At 44.9% G+C, this 18384-nt stretch overlaps 1 protein-coding gene across 4 annotated transcripts in view; it reads right to left on the reverse strand.

The window, feature by feature from the left end:
* The window catches only part of RNF20 (ring finger protein 20), a 55012-nt gene extending 40754 nt beyond the window's left edge, over nucleotides 1-14258 (reverse strand). The window contains exons 1-6 of one of the 4 annotated variants that reach the window (XM_030221592.1): nucleotides 14176-14258; nucleotides 13751-13886; nucleotides 6476-6643; nucleotides 5926-6073; nucleotides 5442-5627; nucleotides 998-1116 (exon numbers count right to left, since the gene is read on the reverse strand). In XM_030221592.1, the coding sequence (XP_030077452.1) occupies nucleotides 998-1116; nucleotides 5442-5627; nucleotides 5926-6073; nucleotides 6476-6643; nucleotides 13751-13879 (750 nt within the window). In that variant the 5' untranslated portion in view covers nucleotides 13880-13886; nucleotides 14176-14258. Of the gene's footprint in view, nucleotides 1-997; nucleotides 1117-5441; nucleotides 5628-5925; nucleotides 6074-6475; nucleotides 6644-13750; nucleotides 13887-14093 lie in introns of all 4 variants that reach the window. The other 3 variants (XM_030221583.1, XM_030221575.1, XM_030221598.1) reach the window with 3 other exon arrangements.
* Nucleotides 14259-18384: the final 4126 nt, after the last annotated feature.

Consider the following 18384-nt stretch of genomic DNA (forward strand, 5'->3'; position numbering starts at 1 on the left):
ATGGTGTACTATCACCATCTGCTGGAGACAGAAAAATACAGAATACCTGTGCCTGCACACTGCCCTTAAGGGATGAATCACATGAATGAATTTGTTTTTTTCTGGTTGACAGATACAACACCCACATGTTCTGGACTGGTCTGGTGAAGATAAGGAAACTAATTCAAAATTGGTTTTCCTCTAATACTTCATTATAAATTCAGCAATCTCATCATCTCTGCACATTCAATCTGAATACAAGAAGTCTGGAAACAGAAAGATGTAGATATAATGTTTAGTGATTACAACATTCAGGAAGAATAGTCTAGAGGTTAGAGTAGCAGGCTGAGAACCAGGGAAACCAGGGTTCAAATCCTACTGTTGCTCCTTGTGATCTTGGGAAAAATCACTTAACCCTCCATTCCTTCAAGCACAAACTTAAATTGCAAGCCCTCCAGAACAGAGAAATACATATCGTACTTGAATTGAATTCACTTTGAAGTACTGCTGCAAGATGAATCCAGAATTCCTTCTCCCTATCCACCTACCAATTTACATGAAAAGAGGCAGCATTGTGGTGCATTCTCTCTCAGGGAAATGTCTCCAAATGGTTCATTTTGCACATACCACGATGAATAAACCTCTCCTCTGTGCCAGGCTATACTGGAAATGATCTCAATCTCTCAGATTCACTGCTATTGCTCATTTCAACCTTACATTTAAGGAGGCATGCTATGGATTAACTTTGCCACAAACTCTGGATGACTCTGCCTCAATATTGCTTGCAATAGTTTTTACCCCAGAAGTGACCATATATACATGTTATTTATTTAGTTATATAGATTTAGCTCACACACGGAAAGCCTGTTCTGTTTATTTTTGGAAGTACTATATAAATCCTGTTTACTAATCAGGTACTCTGGCTCTTACTGTTAGCAATAAATGAAGTCAACCTAATTGTGCTAACAAGCCTAGAATATGGCAGACAGGTGGAAAGAGACTGGCTGGATTCCACTACCTCCTGTGACATGCTCTCATGCTTCTCTTGCAACAGATCAGTTAGCTCCTGCAGGCGACTGTCCTCATGAGCCAACAGCGAATTCAGCTCCTTCACTGCCTCCTCTATGACAGCAGGGTCTGCAGGACAAATGCAAGGAGAAGATTTTAGTAACAACCACCCCACACCCCATTACCAGACTGAGATCCAGCCAAACATTCATAGACAAGATGAAGCCTGGTCATCTTGTCATTCCCAATAAAATAAAACAAAATAAGTTAGACAGCTCAGGCTTATAAGAAGAGAGAGTGCATCCCACCACCCATCTTATATACACAAAGGATATATTGGTATATGAAAAAATTATGGCATTTAATTTAAAGGAGGAAACAAGAAAAACCTAAAAGTAATTTGTTATTCAGACTAGATCACAGCATATTGTAGGATTTTGTCCTTTTCCATGAAGCAGCCACTATACACCACCATAGGATCACCTCCTAGTGGAGGTTGTGGAGACAGGGACTGTGTCACAATTTAAGAAAGCATTGGACAAGCATTTGGGATCCCTTAGGAAAGGAAGAGCTGGTGGTTACCAAGGATGGGCAGACTGGATGAGCAATCTGGCTCTTATCTGCAGTCATATTTCTCTGTTTCAATATTCTACTAGGTTCAGGGTGGTAACATCCTCTGATTGTAGTATAACTCGATCCCAAAACTCTTCAACAGCTATCTTACCCTTTGAGTTAAAAAAAAAAGTTTAGTCAAAGGCAACTTAGAACATTTCTTTTTTTTTTTTTTTTGTTACATTTGTACCCCACGCTTTCCCACTCATGGCAGGCTCACTGCGGCTTACATATACAGGTACTTATTTGCACCTGGGGCAATGGAGGGTTAAGTGACTTGCCCAGAGTCACAAGGAGCTGCCTGTGCCTGAAGTGGGAATCGAACTCGGTTCCCCAGGACCAACACCCTAACCACTAGGACCAGAGTCCACCACCCTAACCACTAGGCCATTTCTTTTTCCAACTCGTAGATCCCATCTGAGGTATCTTCCCCCTGGCTGTAGATTCTCTTTCACCGGATCCTGGAGGGAACAGCCCTCTTCTTCCTTTAGTTCATAGGAGCCGAAGTGGTGAACTGGATTAGGAACTGGTTGACAGACAGACGCCAGAGGTTGGTGGTTAATGGAATTCGCTCGGATGAGGGAAAGGTGAGTAGTGGAGTGCCTCAGGGATTGGTGCTAGGGCCATTTCTGTTCAATATATTTGTGAGTGACATTGCCGAAGGGTTAGAAGGTAAAGTTTGCCTTTTTGCAGATGATACCAAGATTTGTAACAGAGTGGACACCTGGGAGGGAGTGGAAAACATGAAAAAGGAAGCTAGAAGATTGGTCTAAGGTTTGGCAATTAAAATTCAATGCGAAGAAATGCAAAGTGATGCACTTAGGTAGTAGAAATCCACGGGAGACATATATCTTAGGCGGTGAGAGTCTGATATGTACAGACGGGGAGAGGGATCTTGGGGTGATAGTATCTGAGGATCTGAAGGCGACGAAACAGTGTGACAAGGCGGTGGCCGTAGCGAGAAGGTTGCTAGGCTGTATAGAGAGAGGTGTGACCAGCAGAAAAAAGAAGGTGTTGATGCCCCTGTATAAGTCGTTGGTGAGGCCCCACCTGGAGTATTGTGTTCAGTTTTGGAGGCCGTATCTTGCTAAGGATGTAAAAAAAATTGAAGCGGTGCAAAGGAAAGCAACAAAAATAGTATGGGATTTGCATTACAAGATGTATGAGGACAGATTTGCTGACCTGAACACGTATAGCGTGGAGGAAAGGAGAAACAGAGGCGATAAGATACAGACGTTCAAATATTTGAAACGTATTAATCCGCAAATGAACCTTTTCCGGAGATGGGAAGGCAGTAGAACTAGAGGGCATGAAATGAGATTGAAGGGGGGCAGACTCAAGAAAAATGTAAGGAAGTATTTTTTCACAGAGAGAGTGGTGGATACTTGGAATGCCCTCCCGCAGGAGGTGGTGGAGATGAAAACAGTAATGGAATTCAAAAATGCGTGGGATAAACATAAAGGAATCCTGTTCAGAAGCAATGGATTCACAGAAGCTTAGTGGAGATTGGGTGGCAGAGCCGGTGGCGGGAGGCGGGGCTGGTGGTTGGGAGGCTGGGCTAGTGCTGGGCAGACTTCTACGGTCTGTGCCCTGAAAATGGCAGATAAATGGCAGATACAAATCAAAGTCATGTATACACATAAAAGCAGCACATACGAGTTTATCTTGTTGGGCAGAGTGGCTTGGACCGTACAGGACTTTCTCTGCCGTCATCTACTATGTAAACTATGTAGGTTCACTGAAGTTCCCGTTAGACAGCCTGGCAGCCAGCTCCTCCACATCTTCAGCCCAGTCCACTCTGAATTGTTTGGCAGCTGGTTGAGCTGGACTTGTCAGAGCCAAAATTTTCCTCAGCAGGTCCTCCTGCTTTCCAAGCTTTAAACATGGCTCGTATGAACTGGGGAAGATAAAATTCTGCTCAGGGGAGTTGGTTATCACCAGGAGCGGAGAAAAAGAGCCAGGCAGAGGATCCTCCAACATCAGACATGGTGGCTGCTCAGTCACGCAAAGCCCAGTCAGTAATAGCGGTGGTTCCCACCAAAACTGGAACCGTCACCGTATTAAGCTTCCAACACCAGAACCTCCCTGATTCACACCTTCGGACGCAGCCAAACCCACAGTCTTAGGCTCCCCATACACTGTGCTCCCAGAGCCTCTACACCTCTGTCCACAGGTCTGATGTCGGGAGGGAATAGTTGGAGCTCATACCACACCTTCCTTGCCTCGAGCAGGGCTCCAGCCACAAGACACCTACTCGCCTAACCATACGTTGGAAAAGTGGAGGACCAAAAGGTACAGTCAGCACTAACAACCTCTTGCAAGACCCAAGGTATCACTTTACTCCTATTTTTTGTTTTTTGGCAGTTCAAATTTGGCATTCAATGCTCCAGAGGAAAACCCCTGGAGCTGAGGGAAAGACCCAGCTGCCTGAGCGTTTAACACCCCAGGGGTTAAACGTGGCCCCCACGGACCAACACCCCAACTTCCCAATGGTACTACCAAGAGCCAGCCAAAATTTATTTTTTTTAATGAAATACCCAACAAATTAAAATTAGAAATGTTCTATAAGGAAAAAAAAAACCAGCCAAGTGACTGGGCCTCCCTTGTGCCTACCAGACTGGTTCAGACTGCATAGGCTATACGCCCACCATCTGCTGGAGAATGAGAACATACTGGTTGGGTAGAAACTGCAGAGTGCACTTATACAGATTCAAAGTCAGGTGCTCTCAGTCTAATCTAATTCAGATATTTATAGACCACCAAAGCTTAATGGTCCTAAGCGGTATACAAAGTTTCTAAAAAATTTAGATCGTATAGCTATAAACCAGTACAAACTTACATCAATTCTTCCAACAGAATTTTTTTTTTTTAACAAAAAATTGTATGAGAAGCTGGTAGGTATGCATAAAAGTGTCTGGACTGGTCTCATAAGGAAAACATTTTTAAAAAATAAAATTTGCTTATAAGGAAGCTGATGCCATATAGTTTATAATCACTGTTCAATCACCTGAACTGTCTTCAGATGTCTACGGCAATGCTTTATTGTAGTTCTATCAACAAATCATTCAAACATTGTCACATAGGTTGTGACACGCTAGTACCAGAAGACTATCTAGTCTTCAGTAGCTCCTGCTAAGTTTAGGGGGATAATGATCATTTTTAAAGGCACTAAGGTAATTAAGACCCACTTATCAGACAGTTATAAAAGAATAGCTATTCCCACTGCTCCCTGAAATACAAAGACAAAGGTTTACTTGTATGTCCCATCCTCAAAATTGCGCTCAACAGAAATTCATTCCAGAGCCTTTTCTGTGAGCAGCTGAATTCTTGAAACAAATTACAATTGGACCTCCATCTTGAACCCAACTATTTGGTATTTCACAGAAAGATCAAGGTTTACACATGCCTTTATTTACAAATGCCAATTGCAGTTGTTTGCTAGATTTTACACATTTTATATGTTTTGCATTTGTGTACCCAGTCTGTTTTAATTATTTCAACTAATATGATATATATTTTACGTTAGTCTGGATTTTAAAGTATTACACATATTTGATTTTTCATAACTCTCTGAAAACAAAGCATTTTGATCAATGGAATAAAAATGCTTTTAAAGTAAAAAAAAAAAAAAGAAAAAGTGATCAGATACTATATAAAAACTGAACTGTTAGCAACTGGTCATTAGAGTTAGGTCCATGAATATGTTTTTACTGCTACTCTTGGGAAAATCTTTAGCCAATCAGATGATTTGTGACGAATATTTACCAGGAGTTGCATGGGTCTCCCTTGCATACTCTACACACTACAGCTACCCGAGTCCCATCCCTGCACTCTTTTCTTACCTGGAGAGCTCAGTTTCTGCTCCAGCACCTTCACTCTCTGTTGAAGTCGTTCATATACTGCCACAACCTGTACCACTGCCCGGCGGGAGAATTCCACTCGCTCCTGCAACTGTGACTCTATCTCCTCACTGCTGCTGCTTGCCAGCGTTGCTAAGAAAGAGAAGGCAGGCTCCAACAATCCTTCTCCTGAGGAAATAAAACAAAAACACAAGAAAGAGTCAATAAAACCGAAGGCTAGGGACAATGTGTGAAAACCACAAGAGCAGATAACTGAAAATTGAAAGAACAGAGAAAAATACAGGGTGGAAAAGGCTATAGAAGAGAGAGAGAAAAAGAAGGGGAAAATGAAGCCAGAAAGAGACTGTAATCCTATTTTCAGATGGTAAGTGACTACCAGGGACGTTAATCTCTAGCAGTCCTCTCTTTCCTGACACATTTTGTAGAAGGCCCAGGAACTCGCCTTCCTTCCATCACACTTTCCTACCTCGCTCCCTCTCATCTTTACGTTCCTGATTGCTGTCAGAGTCTGGCTCAGGTTCCGGTACTAGCAAAGCTTTGCGATCTGATAACAGGTCGCCCAGCCCTTGCTCCAGGTCATAGCGTTTGAGGATGATCCGGACATTTTCATCAAACTGAAAAAGGAAACAAGGCGGGTAAGGGACTCCTAATTTAAAGGATATCCAGAAGACAGAAAAATAGAATACAGACACAAAGGAAATGAGATAGAAAAGAGAGGCACAGCTTATGGGTTCTAAAAAAGTAAGAGAATGTGCAGTGAAGAAACAGAAACGGTCTAAAAGAGACAGCAGTAGTATACTTGACATCATAAAAATGTAACAGGAAGCAACAAAAACAGATGTATAAACCTTACCCTAGTGGAGTTAAAAAGTATTAGGATCAGACAACACATAAGCCAAGAAAAAGTCAATTAAGAGGAGAGAAAGAAAAATCTACAACTGTCAGACACTAGTAAGGGAGTGAGTAATTGAGAACGAACAAGCAACACGGTAGGTCAAACAGACTGCGGCAAAGACCTGGCTCCAGTAGCGGTTGATAATGAGCAATGAGGCATCATCTGTGGCCTGCCGGCGCTCCAGCTTCTCAATGTGTTCCCGCAGCTCATCCTCAATGGCTTGTCGTTGGTCCAGCATTTCAGCCAGCTTCCGGTTCCTTGCCTGCAGAGTTTTGATGTCTAGCTCCTCCTGTCAGGGGAATGGGTAAGCAAGGTATTAATGTACAATGCCTTTGATGAATCTCTTCATAAAGGGGGTTAATAAATCTAGAGAGAGACAGAAGTATGTAAGTATTCTTCCTCCCTATTAAAGTAATTCTTCCTCCCTATTATGGGGAAGGAAGGGCAACACAAAAAGGGAGATTCTAATCAAAAGTGAACATTGATAGTCTTTCAGGAAACAGTCATAAGGTTCAACTGCACTGGCAAGAACAAAGAAGAAATTATGTCTCACCTGATAGTTTTATTTTCTTTAGTCAGAGACTCTGTTCTGAACAAATGGATTATCATCACCTCCTACCAGCAGACATCACTAATATAAGCAGTGGTGCTCCCTGAACAATCCATCTGCCCATGCAGCAGGTCTCTCTTTGTAACACACCCAGCCCCGTCAACCACTGCAGCTGCAATAAGCTAGCAAAACACCAGAGTAGCACTCACTACCCTGCATATACCAGGGAATAGCCATTTCACAGGAACCCTGTAAGGCTGCCAATCAGAACTGTACTTTTTTTTCCTGAAATGAACTGAAAGGGAACACAAAGCACACCCAGAACTCAGGCCGAGGTCTTCCAAGGGCAGGATTTCAGAAAAGTGTCACTATCAGGTAAGACAACTTCTCCTCTCTTAGTGTCAGCTTCCACTGTTTTGAACTAAATTGGGAAGAGGAAGTCAAGGCCCCCCACCGAAAAACAGCTCTGTTAAAGTCTGTGCGGACTCTGATCTACACATCCAAGTCACCACCCTGCAGATCTCCTCAGGGGATACCGCGCAGGCTTGAGCCCTACTAGAAGCACTGGACGATTCTTGCCAGTGTAAACAGGTTCAATAGCTGCCTTAATCCACCTCACAATGGAGGCCTTCAAGACCACCTGCCCGTCGGAGGGCCATGGAAGAGCACAAAGAAGAGGTCTGAGAGACGAAACTCATTCATCTCCTTCAGGTGCCTGAGCAGCATCCTCCGAACATCCAAACTGTGAAGCCTCTGACCCTCCGGCAACAATCCCACCACAAAGGGGGGCAAGGAAACCTCCTGATTCACATGGAATGGAGACATCACACCTGGAAAAAAGGATGGGACCATATGCAAGGATACAGAATCCTCCAAGAAGAGATAGGGATCCCGACACAAGAGGGTCTGTAATTCTGAGACCCTCCTAGCAAAGATGATGGCCACCAAAAACAGGCATGAGGGTAAGAGCCTTCAAGAAAGCGAAGTGCAGGGGCGCAAATGGAGCTTCGGACAGTGCCCAGAGGACCAGACTGGAGGTCCCAAGAAGGAAAGGAAGGACGAAGAGGGGGTGCAAATGTGCCACCCCGTACAGAAACCAAGACACCTCTCTATGCAAAGCCACAGAAATGCCCTTCACCTTCCATAAAAGCTAGGCAATGCAGCCACCTGGACCCTCAGGGAGCTCAAGGCCAGCCCCTGTTCCAGGCCCTGCAGCAGAAAACCCAAAACATTGGGATCCTGAGCACTCAAGGGAGAATGAATCCTGGTGCAGGAAATGGTCCCTAACACACATCAGACGCAGACATAAGCCAGGGATGTAGCAGACTTCCTGGAGCGAAGCAGAGTAGAAATCACTGCAGGGGAAAACCCGAGGTTCTCTAATCATCGCCTCTCAATGGCCATACCAAAGCTAAAAGGGATTCAGATCTTCCATTTCTATCAGCCCTTGCCAGAGTAGACATTAACCCTGGGCAGAGGAAGCTGGTTCTCCACCAGCAGATGCTGACGTCCATATACCAAGGCCTGCAAGGCCAATCCGGAATCACCAGCAAGACCAGATCAGAATGATGCACAATCCTGCAAAATAACGGGCCAATGAGAGGCCATGGAGGGAAGAGGCTCCACTATAGACCAAGGATGTACCAGGGCACCTATTCCTGAGAGACCAGATCCCTCTGGCAACTGAAAGCATTCTGCCTCTGCATTCAAGATGAACTAAAGAGGTCCCCAGCAGTCCACAATGAGCTGAAAAGCTAGAGCCCCAGCTCCCATTCTCCCGGATCCAAGAGACAGTGACCGATAAAGTCTGCCTGCACATTGTCTTTGCCCCTATGACAAAAATAATAGAACTTAGTGCTGGGAACCACGACTACATTTAGGCATGACCATATACACCAATGAAAACCTGGTGTAAATCCCCGTATGGATCCCACTAATTCTATCACAATGAGCATAAATTGCAGGAATGCCACCAACTCGCCATGCACCTCCCATGGTCATGCCCCCTTTTCAGGTCCGCGCACTAAATTTACACACACTTCTTTAAAGCATGCCTACAAACCTGCATATAAATTCTAATTATTGCCAATTAGTGCCGATAATTGTTTTTTAAATCGCCCAAAAGGCCTTCCTTCCCTGTTTAAGTTGCTACTTTCCCATCTCAATGGAATTCTTTTCAGCTGAACTATGTTTTGTAAACCACTTCGATGGTCTTCCTGTGAGCAGTACATCAAACTCTTGAATAAACTTCAAAACTTGGCACTGATTGGTTTGTTATTCAATTAAGTTGCATGCACAAATTGGGTGCGTGCCCAAATTTACGCTCACAACTCAAAGCGCCATATACAGAATCCGGGGGAATATGGACCGCTGAGAGAGCCTACAGATGTATTTCTACCCACCTACAGATATCTGCCTCCTCTTCACCGCCTCACTCCTGGTTCTGCCCTGCTTGTTAATGTACACCACAGCCGTGGTATTGTCTGACTTTACTCCGACCACTTTCCCTTCCAGGAGTGGCCAAAACTCCTGCAGAGCCAGATGGACAGCCCAGGTCTCAAGCAGTTGATGGACCAGGTTGTCTCCTGGCTTGGCCAGGTGCTTCCAACCAAGGAGACTCACATTTATTTATTTAACACATTTATACCCCGCATTTTCCCACTAGTTGTAGGCTCAATGTGGCTTACACAATACCGTAGTACAGGCTACAGTTAGTAAAATACAATTAAACAATGTAATAATAAGATAGTAATCAAAATGCAACATATAAAACAGAGATACTGGGTACATGGACCATTAGTCTGACCAAGTGTGGCTATTCTTATATACTCATTGCTGGATAATGTAGTAAAAGCGGTTAGGTAGATTTGAGGAAAGACACTGCTTAACCCTGTGGGTAAGTAGCATGGAATCTTGCCAGATTCTGGTAACCTGGATTAACCACTGTTAGAAACAAGATGATGGTCTAACCCAATATCACAATTCTTATCTTCTTATGTTCTGTGACTAGGAAACAACTCAGGTCAACCACTAAGTTGTAGGTAATGCATTAAGCTAGTCTAATAAAACGTATATTTAACAAGATTTCTAGAGTTGTCTTTTTGTCATCAGGAAAGTTTTTAAAAATTCTTATCCAACTGTCAAGCTAATAAAAATGAATATCTAAAGTTAACCAGGTAAGTTCAGGACTGAGTTTTCTAACCCAATGTAACCAGTTAAGCAAACAGAACTGAGTGTTGGCACTACCTGGTTAAAGATTAAGGACACCCATCATCCCTAAAGCCCTCCCAAACATTACTGTTAAATTTTATCAGGACAGAGGGGGGGAATTTGAAAACTGGGATTTGTCCAGTTAACTCTCAAAGTTACACGGACATCAGCCCTTTGTATTTAGAAAAATATAAAAATAAACCAGTTAATATTCAGCCTGCAGCAGTCAGCGTTCTTTAAAACACCAACTAACGTGGGCAGAATAAGCCCAGATATTCAATGCCGGGCCATGTTTTGGCCCAGCACTGAATACCCAGAGCTAACTCAGCCTGTGCTAGCCACCAGGTCTTACGTGAGTCAAAGCTGAACATGGACTTACTTATATGAGTATAGGGCCAGAATCCGATCCCCTCCCAACTAGCAACCCTCTTCAGATTCCTCCTCCCCCCCACAAGGATCCTTTCAGGCCTACTTAAGTCTGATCCCTGGTAGTCTAGTAAGAGAATGGGCAGAAGCAATGCCCACTCCTACCATCAAAGCTGCAAAATAGCTACTGTAACATGCTGCAGTGCCCATTTGCTTGTGCCAATTTCTCCACTAGAACACCAGAGACAGGCACAGGTAGTCCCAAAAGGATTTTTTTTTTTTTTTTGGGGGGGGGGGGGGGGGGGGTGACGCTTTGCCTTAACTCTATCCCCAGATTGCCCACAAACTAGCAGGTTCAGCATAGGCAGTTAAGAGGGAATCAGTGGCACTACACAAGTGATTTTAAATTGCTTTAAATATTGACCATAAAACATTTAAGAACAAGACACAAAAACCTGGGAATACTACTACTAATCATTTCTATAGCGCTACTAGACATACGCAGCGCTGTACACTTGAACACGAAGAGACAGTCCCTGCTCGACAGAGCTTATAATCTAATTAGGACAAACAAACAGGACAAACAAGAGATAAGGGAATATTACAGTGAGGATGATAAAATAAGGGTTCTGAACAAGTGAATAAGGGTTAGGAGTTAAAAGCAGCATCAAAAAGGTGGGCTTTTAGCTTAGATTTGAAGACGGCCAGAGATGGAGCTTGACGTACCGGCTCATGAAGTCTATTTCAGGCATATGGTGCAGCAAGATAAAAGGAACGGAGTCTGGAGTTAGCAGTGGAGGAGAAGGGTGCAGATAAGAGAGATTTACCCAGTGAACGGAGTTCCCGGGGAGGAATGTAGGGAGAGATGAGAGTGGAGAGGTACTGAGGAGCTGCAGAGAGAATGCATTTATAAGTCAATAAGAGGAGTTTGAACTGTATGCAGAAACAGATAAGAAGCCAGTGAAGTGACTTGAGGAGAGGGCTAATATGAGCATAACGACACTGGCGGAATACTAGTCGTGCAGCAGAATTTTGAACAGATTGAAGAGGAGAGAGATGGCTAAGTGGGAGATCTGTGAGAAGCCAGTTGCAATAGTCTAAGCGAGAGGTGATAAGAGTATGGATGAGGGTTCTGGTAGTGTGCTCAGACAGAGCAAATTTTGGTGATATTATAGAGAAAGAAACGACAGGTTTTAGCAGTCTGCTGAATGTGTGCAGAGAAGGAGCGGGAGGAGTCAAAGATGACTCCAAGGTTACAAGCTGATGAGACAGGAAGGATGGGAGTGTTATCCACAGAAATAGAGAATGAAAGAAGAGGAGAGGTTGGTTTAGGGGGAAAGATAAGAAGCTCAGTCTTGGTCATGTTTAGTTTCAGATGGCGCTGAGACATCCAGGCAGCAACGTCAGACAGGCAGGCTGATACTTTGGCCTGGATTTCAGCTGAGATTTCTGGTTTGGAGAGGTAGATCTGGGAGTCATCAGCATAAAGATGATACTGAAAACCATGGGATGAGATCAGAGTACCAAGGGAAGAAGTACAGATGGAGAAAAGAAGAGGTCCCAGGACAGATCCCTGAGGTACACCAACTGACAGTGGGATAGGAGTAAAGCAGGATCCACTGTTTGTCCTAATTAGATTGTAAGCTCTGTCGAGCAGGGACTGTCTCTTCATGTTCAAGTGAACAGCTCTGCGTACGTCTAGTAGCGCTTTAGAAATGATAAGTAGTAGTAGTATACACTAAAGGTACGCTGGGAGAGATAAGAAGAAAACCAGCAAAGAAAAGAGCCCTGAAATCCAAGTGAGGACAGCGTATCAAGGAGTAGGATGTGATCAAGTGTCAAAAGAAGCAGACAGATCGAGAAGGATGAGGATAGAAGAGAGACCTTTGGATCTGGCTGGGAACAGGTCATTGGAGACTTTAGCAAGTGCTGTTTCAGTTGAATGAAGGGGGTGAAAGCCAGACTGAAGTGGATCAAATAGCTTGAGATGAAAGAAAGTCAAGGCAACGGCAGTGAACAGCACATTCAAGTATCTTGGATAGGAAAAGGAGGAGGGAGATGGGGCGATAGTTGGAAGGACAGGTATGGTCCAATGAAGGTTTTTTTAAGGAGTGGTGTGACTATGGCATGTTTGAAGGCATCAGGAACAGTCACAGTGGAAAGTGAAAGATTGAGGATATGACAGATAAATGGGATGACAGTAGGAGAAATAGTGTAAAGTAGATGGGTGGGAATAGGATCAGAGGAACAGGTAGTTAGTTTTGAGGAGGAAAGAAGATGTGTAGTTTCCTCTTCAGTGATTTCAGAAAAGGAGGCAGGGGTTGGAGGGTTGAGAGAATGGGCTAAGGGAAGGAGAGATGGAGGTGACCTGGTTGAGAATTCAAGTTTAATCTTGTTAACCTTATCATGAAAGTACTCAGCCAGAGTCTGGGGAGAAAGTGAAGGGGAAGTTGGAGGTGAAGGCACTTTGAGGAGAGATTTCAGTGTGGCAAAGAGACATCGAGGGTTTGAGCCAAGAGAATTTGTCAACTGGATGTAATAGTCCTGTTTGGCAAGTAAAAGAGCAAACTGGAAGGAGGTCAGCAAGAATTTGAAATGTATGAAGTCAGCATGGGCACGGGGTTTCAGCCAAAGGCGTTCGACAGAGCGGGCACAGGAACGTAGGTAGTGGATTCTAGAGGTCAGTCAAGGCTGGGGTTTGGTACGTTTTGCAGAACGGGGGAACGGAAGGAGCGAGAGTATCCAGAGCAGAGGAGAGAATAGTATTATAGGAAGAAACAGCCTCATTGATAGACTTGGATAACATAGTGGTAGACAAGAGATTTGAAACACTGAAGGACAGAGTAGATGGGTCAATAGCCTTAAGATTCCTAAATGTATTGGTTAAGATTGGACGGGACTGGGGAGGAGGGTGTTTAAGCAATAATGCCAAAAGGGAAACAAGATGACATTTTAGATGTAGCTAATGCACTGACCATAATGAAAGTCTTTAAAATGTCAAACACATACATGGCTTGAGACACTGATCAATGATCACTTTTTAAAAAAAAGCTCAGGGAGAGGAAGAGTAATGTCATGCCATCTGAAATACTGTGTGAAATTTCAGGTACGAAAACCTGTCAAAAATCACACCATTCCCCCAAAACTAAGAAGTCAGTCCTTTTGCTCTTTTAATTTTCTCTTCTTCACAACTAACCCATTTGCAAACTAGAGAACCAATGCAGTGTTGTTAGGCTTCCTAGTGAAGTGCATCAACACATTACAACCTACCATGGACAGGACGCTACCCAGCTTGATAGTTTCCACCTTGGTGCCCGAGTCCTCCACGGCCGCTTTCTTCTCTGGGGGCACCGAGGTGCCGGGATCCCCCCCGGACCGTTTACTTCCAATGCCAGACATCCTGCGGCTGCAAAGCAAGTGAAGAGATTTATTAAGGGCGGAAAACCGCCAGCCAGAGACTGTGTGCGAAACGCAAACATTCCAAGTCCACATGCATTTGACGGCCCCGACACAATCACTCGCCGAGCGCCGCTCTTCATACGCGACCGGCGACTCTCCCTCGCGCTCTAGCACTACTACTTATCATTTCTATAGCGCTACAAAGCATACGCACCTCTTTCTTTTCTCTTCCGCGATCCCCCTCTACAGCATGTCCCCACCTCCGTCCGTCCTACCTTTAAGATTATATTTACAACCTGTTCGGGACCAGCCCCACGATTTCCCTTCTCACGGCGTCGCGCCGCACCAGCTCGTCAGACGCAATCCCTCCCTAGTCCGCCGCCCCCTCTGACGTACTTCCTATTTCCAGTAGGCCGGGTCCTGGAAGACCTGTAAGCAAGGAGGTTTGATTGAGAACCGGAGTCGGCATGACGTAAAAAAGTTGAAGCCACTTAGCTTTATCTCCGTTTCCCCTTCCACCCTTCCATTTGTCATTCTGGAGAATGGCACGGCGACAGTAACCGCAGGGATGGGGATGGGATGGGATGGGGGGGACAGAGCCCGTGGTCACGGGACAAGCTTTGTCCCCATATCATTTTCTACTTTGAATCCTGTTAATGTTTATTTTTGAGTGATGCAGATGATGATATTTGGATTTTTTGGGAAAAACAAGCAAACATACTGGCTATAATGGGGAATCCTGTACATTCCTGCTCTCAGCATATCTTCTAAGAAGGCATTTTCTATTGCAGGAAGGACTTTGCAAGACAGCAGAGCTAGACTGAATCCTGAGATTGTTAATGACTTATTCATCCACAGATTAAAAAAAAAATCATATCAGTGCTTCATAGGGCATATTTCTCCCCCTCTCCCCCACCAAGTAGGTTGTATTTTGTACCCCTAGACATTTTAACAGGGAGGATTAGGAATCCTTGGGGTTGTAGAAGTCAGCTATTGTTGGGGTTTGAAGGATAGAGGGTGGTGTTATTATTGTTTTCTATTTCTCATTTATAAACAACAGTTGCACAGCATATTGTTCCTTTTTATACTTTAATAAAAAGATTTAAATATAAAATCATAAGTGTTCGAGGCTTCTGCAGATGAGGAAAGAGCCCACATGGATGGGATGGTGACACAACCTGCAGGCATAGAGACAGAATCTGTGGGCATGGGATGGGGATGGGGACAGAGACAGAACCCATGGGATAAGGATGGGGACAAACTTTGTCCCTGTATCATTCTTTATTCGCTGTACAATCAAAACAAATCAAACAAAACCTATCAGCTGCTGCATCCACATAAGTACATAAGTATTGCCACACTGGGACAGACCAAAGGCCCATCAAGCCCAGCATCCTGTTTCCAACAGTGGCCAATCCAGGTCACAACTACCTGGCAAGATCCCAAAAAAGTTCAATACATTTTATGCTACTTATCCCAGAAATAAGCAGTGGCCCAAGTCCATTTAATAATGGTCTATGGACTTTTCCTTTAGGAAGCCAACCAGACCTTTTTTAAACCCTGCTTAGCTAACCGCCTTTACCGCATTCAATGGCGATGTTCAGAGTTTAAATACACACTGAGTGAAGAAAAATGTTCTCTGATTCGTCTTAAGTTCACTACTTTGTAGCTTCATCGCATGTCTCCTAGTATTTTTGGAAAGAGTAAACAAACGATTCACGTCTATCCGTTCCACTCCACTCATTATTTTATAGACCTCTATCATATCTCCCCTCAGCCGTCTTTTCTCCAAGCTGAAGAGCCCTAGATGCTTCAGCCTTTCCTCATAGGGAAGTCGTCCAATTCCCTTTATAATTTTCGTCACCCTTCTCTGTATGTTTTCTAATTCCACTATATCTTTTTGAGATGCAGGGACCATAAGTGAACACAATATTTGAGGTGCGGTCGCACCATGGACTGATACAAAGGCATAATGTCCTCTCTTTTGTTTTCTATTCCTTTCCTAATAATACCTAACGTATTTGCTTTCTTAGCAGAGTATTTCAACGTATCGCCAACAGCGATGTTGAGATCCCTTTCTTGGTCGGTTACTCCTAAAGTGGAACCTTGCATTATGTAGCTATAGTTCGGGTTCCTCTTTCCCACATGCATCACTTTGCACTTGGCCAACACCAACATTAAACGTCATCTACCATTTAGATGCCCAGTCTCGTAAGGTACTCTTGTGATTTTTCACAGTCATCTAGCGGTCCAACCGATTCTTTTGTCAGCTTCTTGCTTTTAATATACCTAAAAAACTTTTTACTATGTGTTTATGCCTCCAACACAATCTTTTTTTCAAAGTCCTTCTTTGCTTTCATTATCAGCTCTTTGCATTTATCTTGACATTCCTTATGCTGTTTCTTATTATTTTCAGTTGGTACCTTCTTCCATTTTCTGAAGCATTTTCTTTTAGCTCTAATAGCTTCCTTCACCTCATTTTTTAACCATGCTGGCTGTCGTTTGGTTTTCCTCCCTCCTTTTTTAATACACGGAATATATTTGGCCTGGGCTTCCAGGATGGTATTTTTGAAAAATTTCCACTCCTGATGTAAATTTTTGACCCTCGCAGCTGCTCCTCTGTTTTTGTTTTCACCATTCTCATTTTATCATATTCTCCTTTTTGAAAGTTAAACACTAACATATTGGATTTCCTGTGTATACTTACACCAAAGCTAATATCAAATCTGATCATATTGAGATCACTGTTATCAAGCGGCCCTATCACCATTACCTCCCGCACCAGATCATGCACTCCACTGAGGACCAGGTCTAGAATTTTTCCTTCTCTTGTCTGCTCCAATACCTTTCTTGGGCCTACCGTGGATTCTTTAATCACTGCGGTGACTAAGAAAACGGCGTTGCCGGTGGAAGGTGGCACGGCCCTAAAGGACGCCCAAGACAGGAGATTGGAGGTGGCTTTAAAGTCGTCCTTCGAGGCGGCTGCTTTAAGTTTGCAGGCCTCAATTTGCGGCTCCTATGTGGCCAGGGCGTGCCTGACGCTGGTGCAGCGGGCTCCCCCCTCGGATCCTTCCTTGAGGGCTGATTGGCCAGTCCTGGAATCGGGCTTGGCCTACTTGGCAGACTTGCTGTATGATGTCTTGAGAGCCTAGGCTAAAGGTGTGGCTCAGACAGTCTCTGCACGGCGGTGGCTTTGGCTAAAGCATTGGTCTGCTGACCACGCCTCTAAGTCTCGCCTGGCTAAGTTGCCTTTTAAAGGCAAGCTGCTCTTTGGGGTTGAGCTGCACAAGATTGTGACCGATCTCGGCACGTCTAAGGGCAAGAGGTTACCGGAGGTCAGGGCTCGGGCCAGTGGTGCCCGCTCCGGTTCCTCCAAAGGACGGTTTCAGGAAGCCCGTCGGTATCGCCCGGGCAAGTCGGGCTCCTCTGCCCCCTTTTCCTTCATAAGGAACTTCTCCCCCAAGCAGCATTCCTTTCGCAGAGACCGCCGTCCCGGAGGTGCCTCCTCCGGTCCTCCCCCAGGGTCTCGTACCCAATGACGGGACGCTGGTCCATGGCCCAGAGCAGATTGGAGGATGCCTATCCTCGTTTTTGGGCGAGTGGACCAGGGTAACTTCAGACGCTTAGGTGCTGGAAGTCATCAGAGATGGCTACAAGCTAGAGTTCTGCCGACCCTTAAGAGACTCTCCCTGCAAGTCTCCGGTCAAAGCTGTGGCAGTGCAGCAGACTTTGGACAATCTGATCCGCCTGGGTGCGGTCGTTCCGGTGCCAGAAGATCAGCTTAGCAAGGGACGTTACTCCATTTACTTTGTGGTACCAAAGAAAGGAGGTTCTGTCCGGCCTATCCTCGACCTCAAAGGGGTCAATCGGGCCTTGTAAGTTCGGCACTTCCGGATGGAGACTCTCCGCTCTGTTATAGCGGCAGTGCAGGCAGGGGAGTTCCTGGCATCCTTGGACATCAAGGAAGCTTACTGGCATATTCCCATCTGGCCTCCTCATCAACGCTTTCTGCGTTTTGCAGTTCTGAGCCGACACTTCCAGTTCAGAGCCCTCCCTTTCGGGTTGGCTACTGCTCCGCGGACCTTCTCCAAAGTAATGGTGGTCATCGCGGCCTTCCTACGCAAGAAAGGAGTACAAGTCCATCCTTATCTGGACGACTGGTTGATTCGAGCCCCCTCTTATACAGAGTGCGGCAGAGCTTCAGACCGGGTGATTGCTCCTTTGAGCTCCCTGGGGTGGATCATCAACTGGGAGAAAAGCCAGCTGCGCCCGACTCAGTCCCTGGAGTATCTGGGAGTTCGATTCGACTCCCAAGTGGGCAGAGTGTTCCTGCCAGACAATCGGATTGTCAAACTTCAGGCTCAGGTTGACAAGTTCCTAGCAGCCTCTCCTCTTCGGGCTTGGGACTATGTGCAGCTGTTGGGCTCTATGACGGCCACGATGGAAGTAGTGCCCTGGGTCAGGGCCCATATGAGACCTATACAGCTCTCTCTGCTGCAGCGATG

The sequence above is a fragment of the Microcaecilia unicolor genome, chromosome 1 (genome assembly GCF_901765095.1).
Source record: "Microcaecilia unicolor chromosome 1, aMicUni1.1, whole genome shotgun sequence".
Lineage (NCBI taxonomy): Eukaryota > Metazoa > Chordata > Amphibia > Gymnophiona > Siphonopidae > Microcaecilia > Microcaecilia unicolor.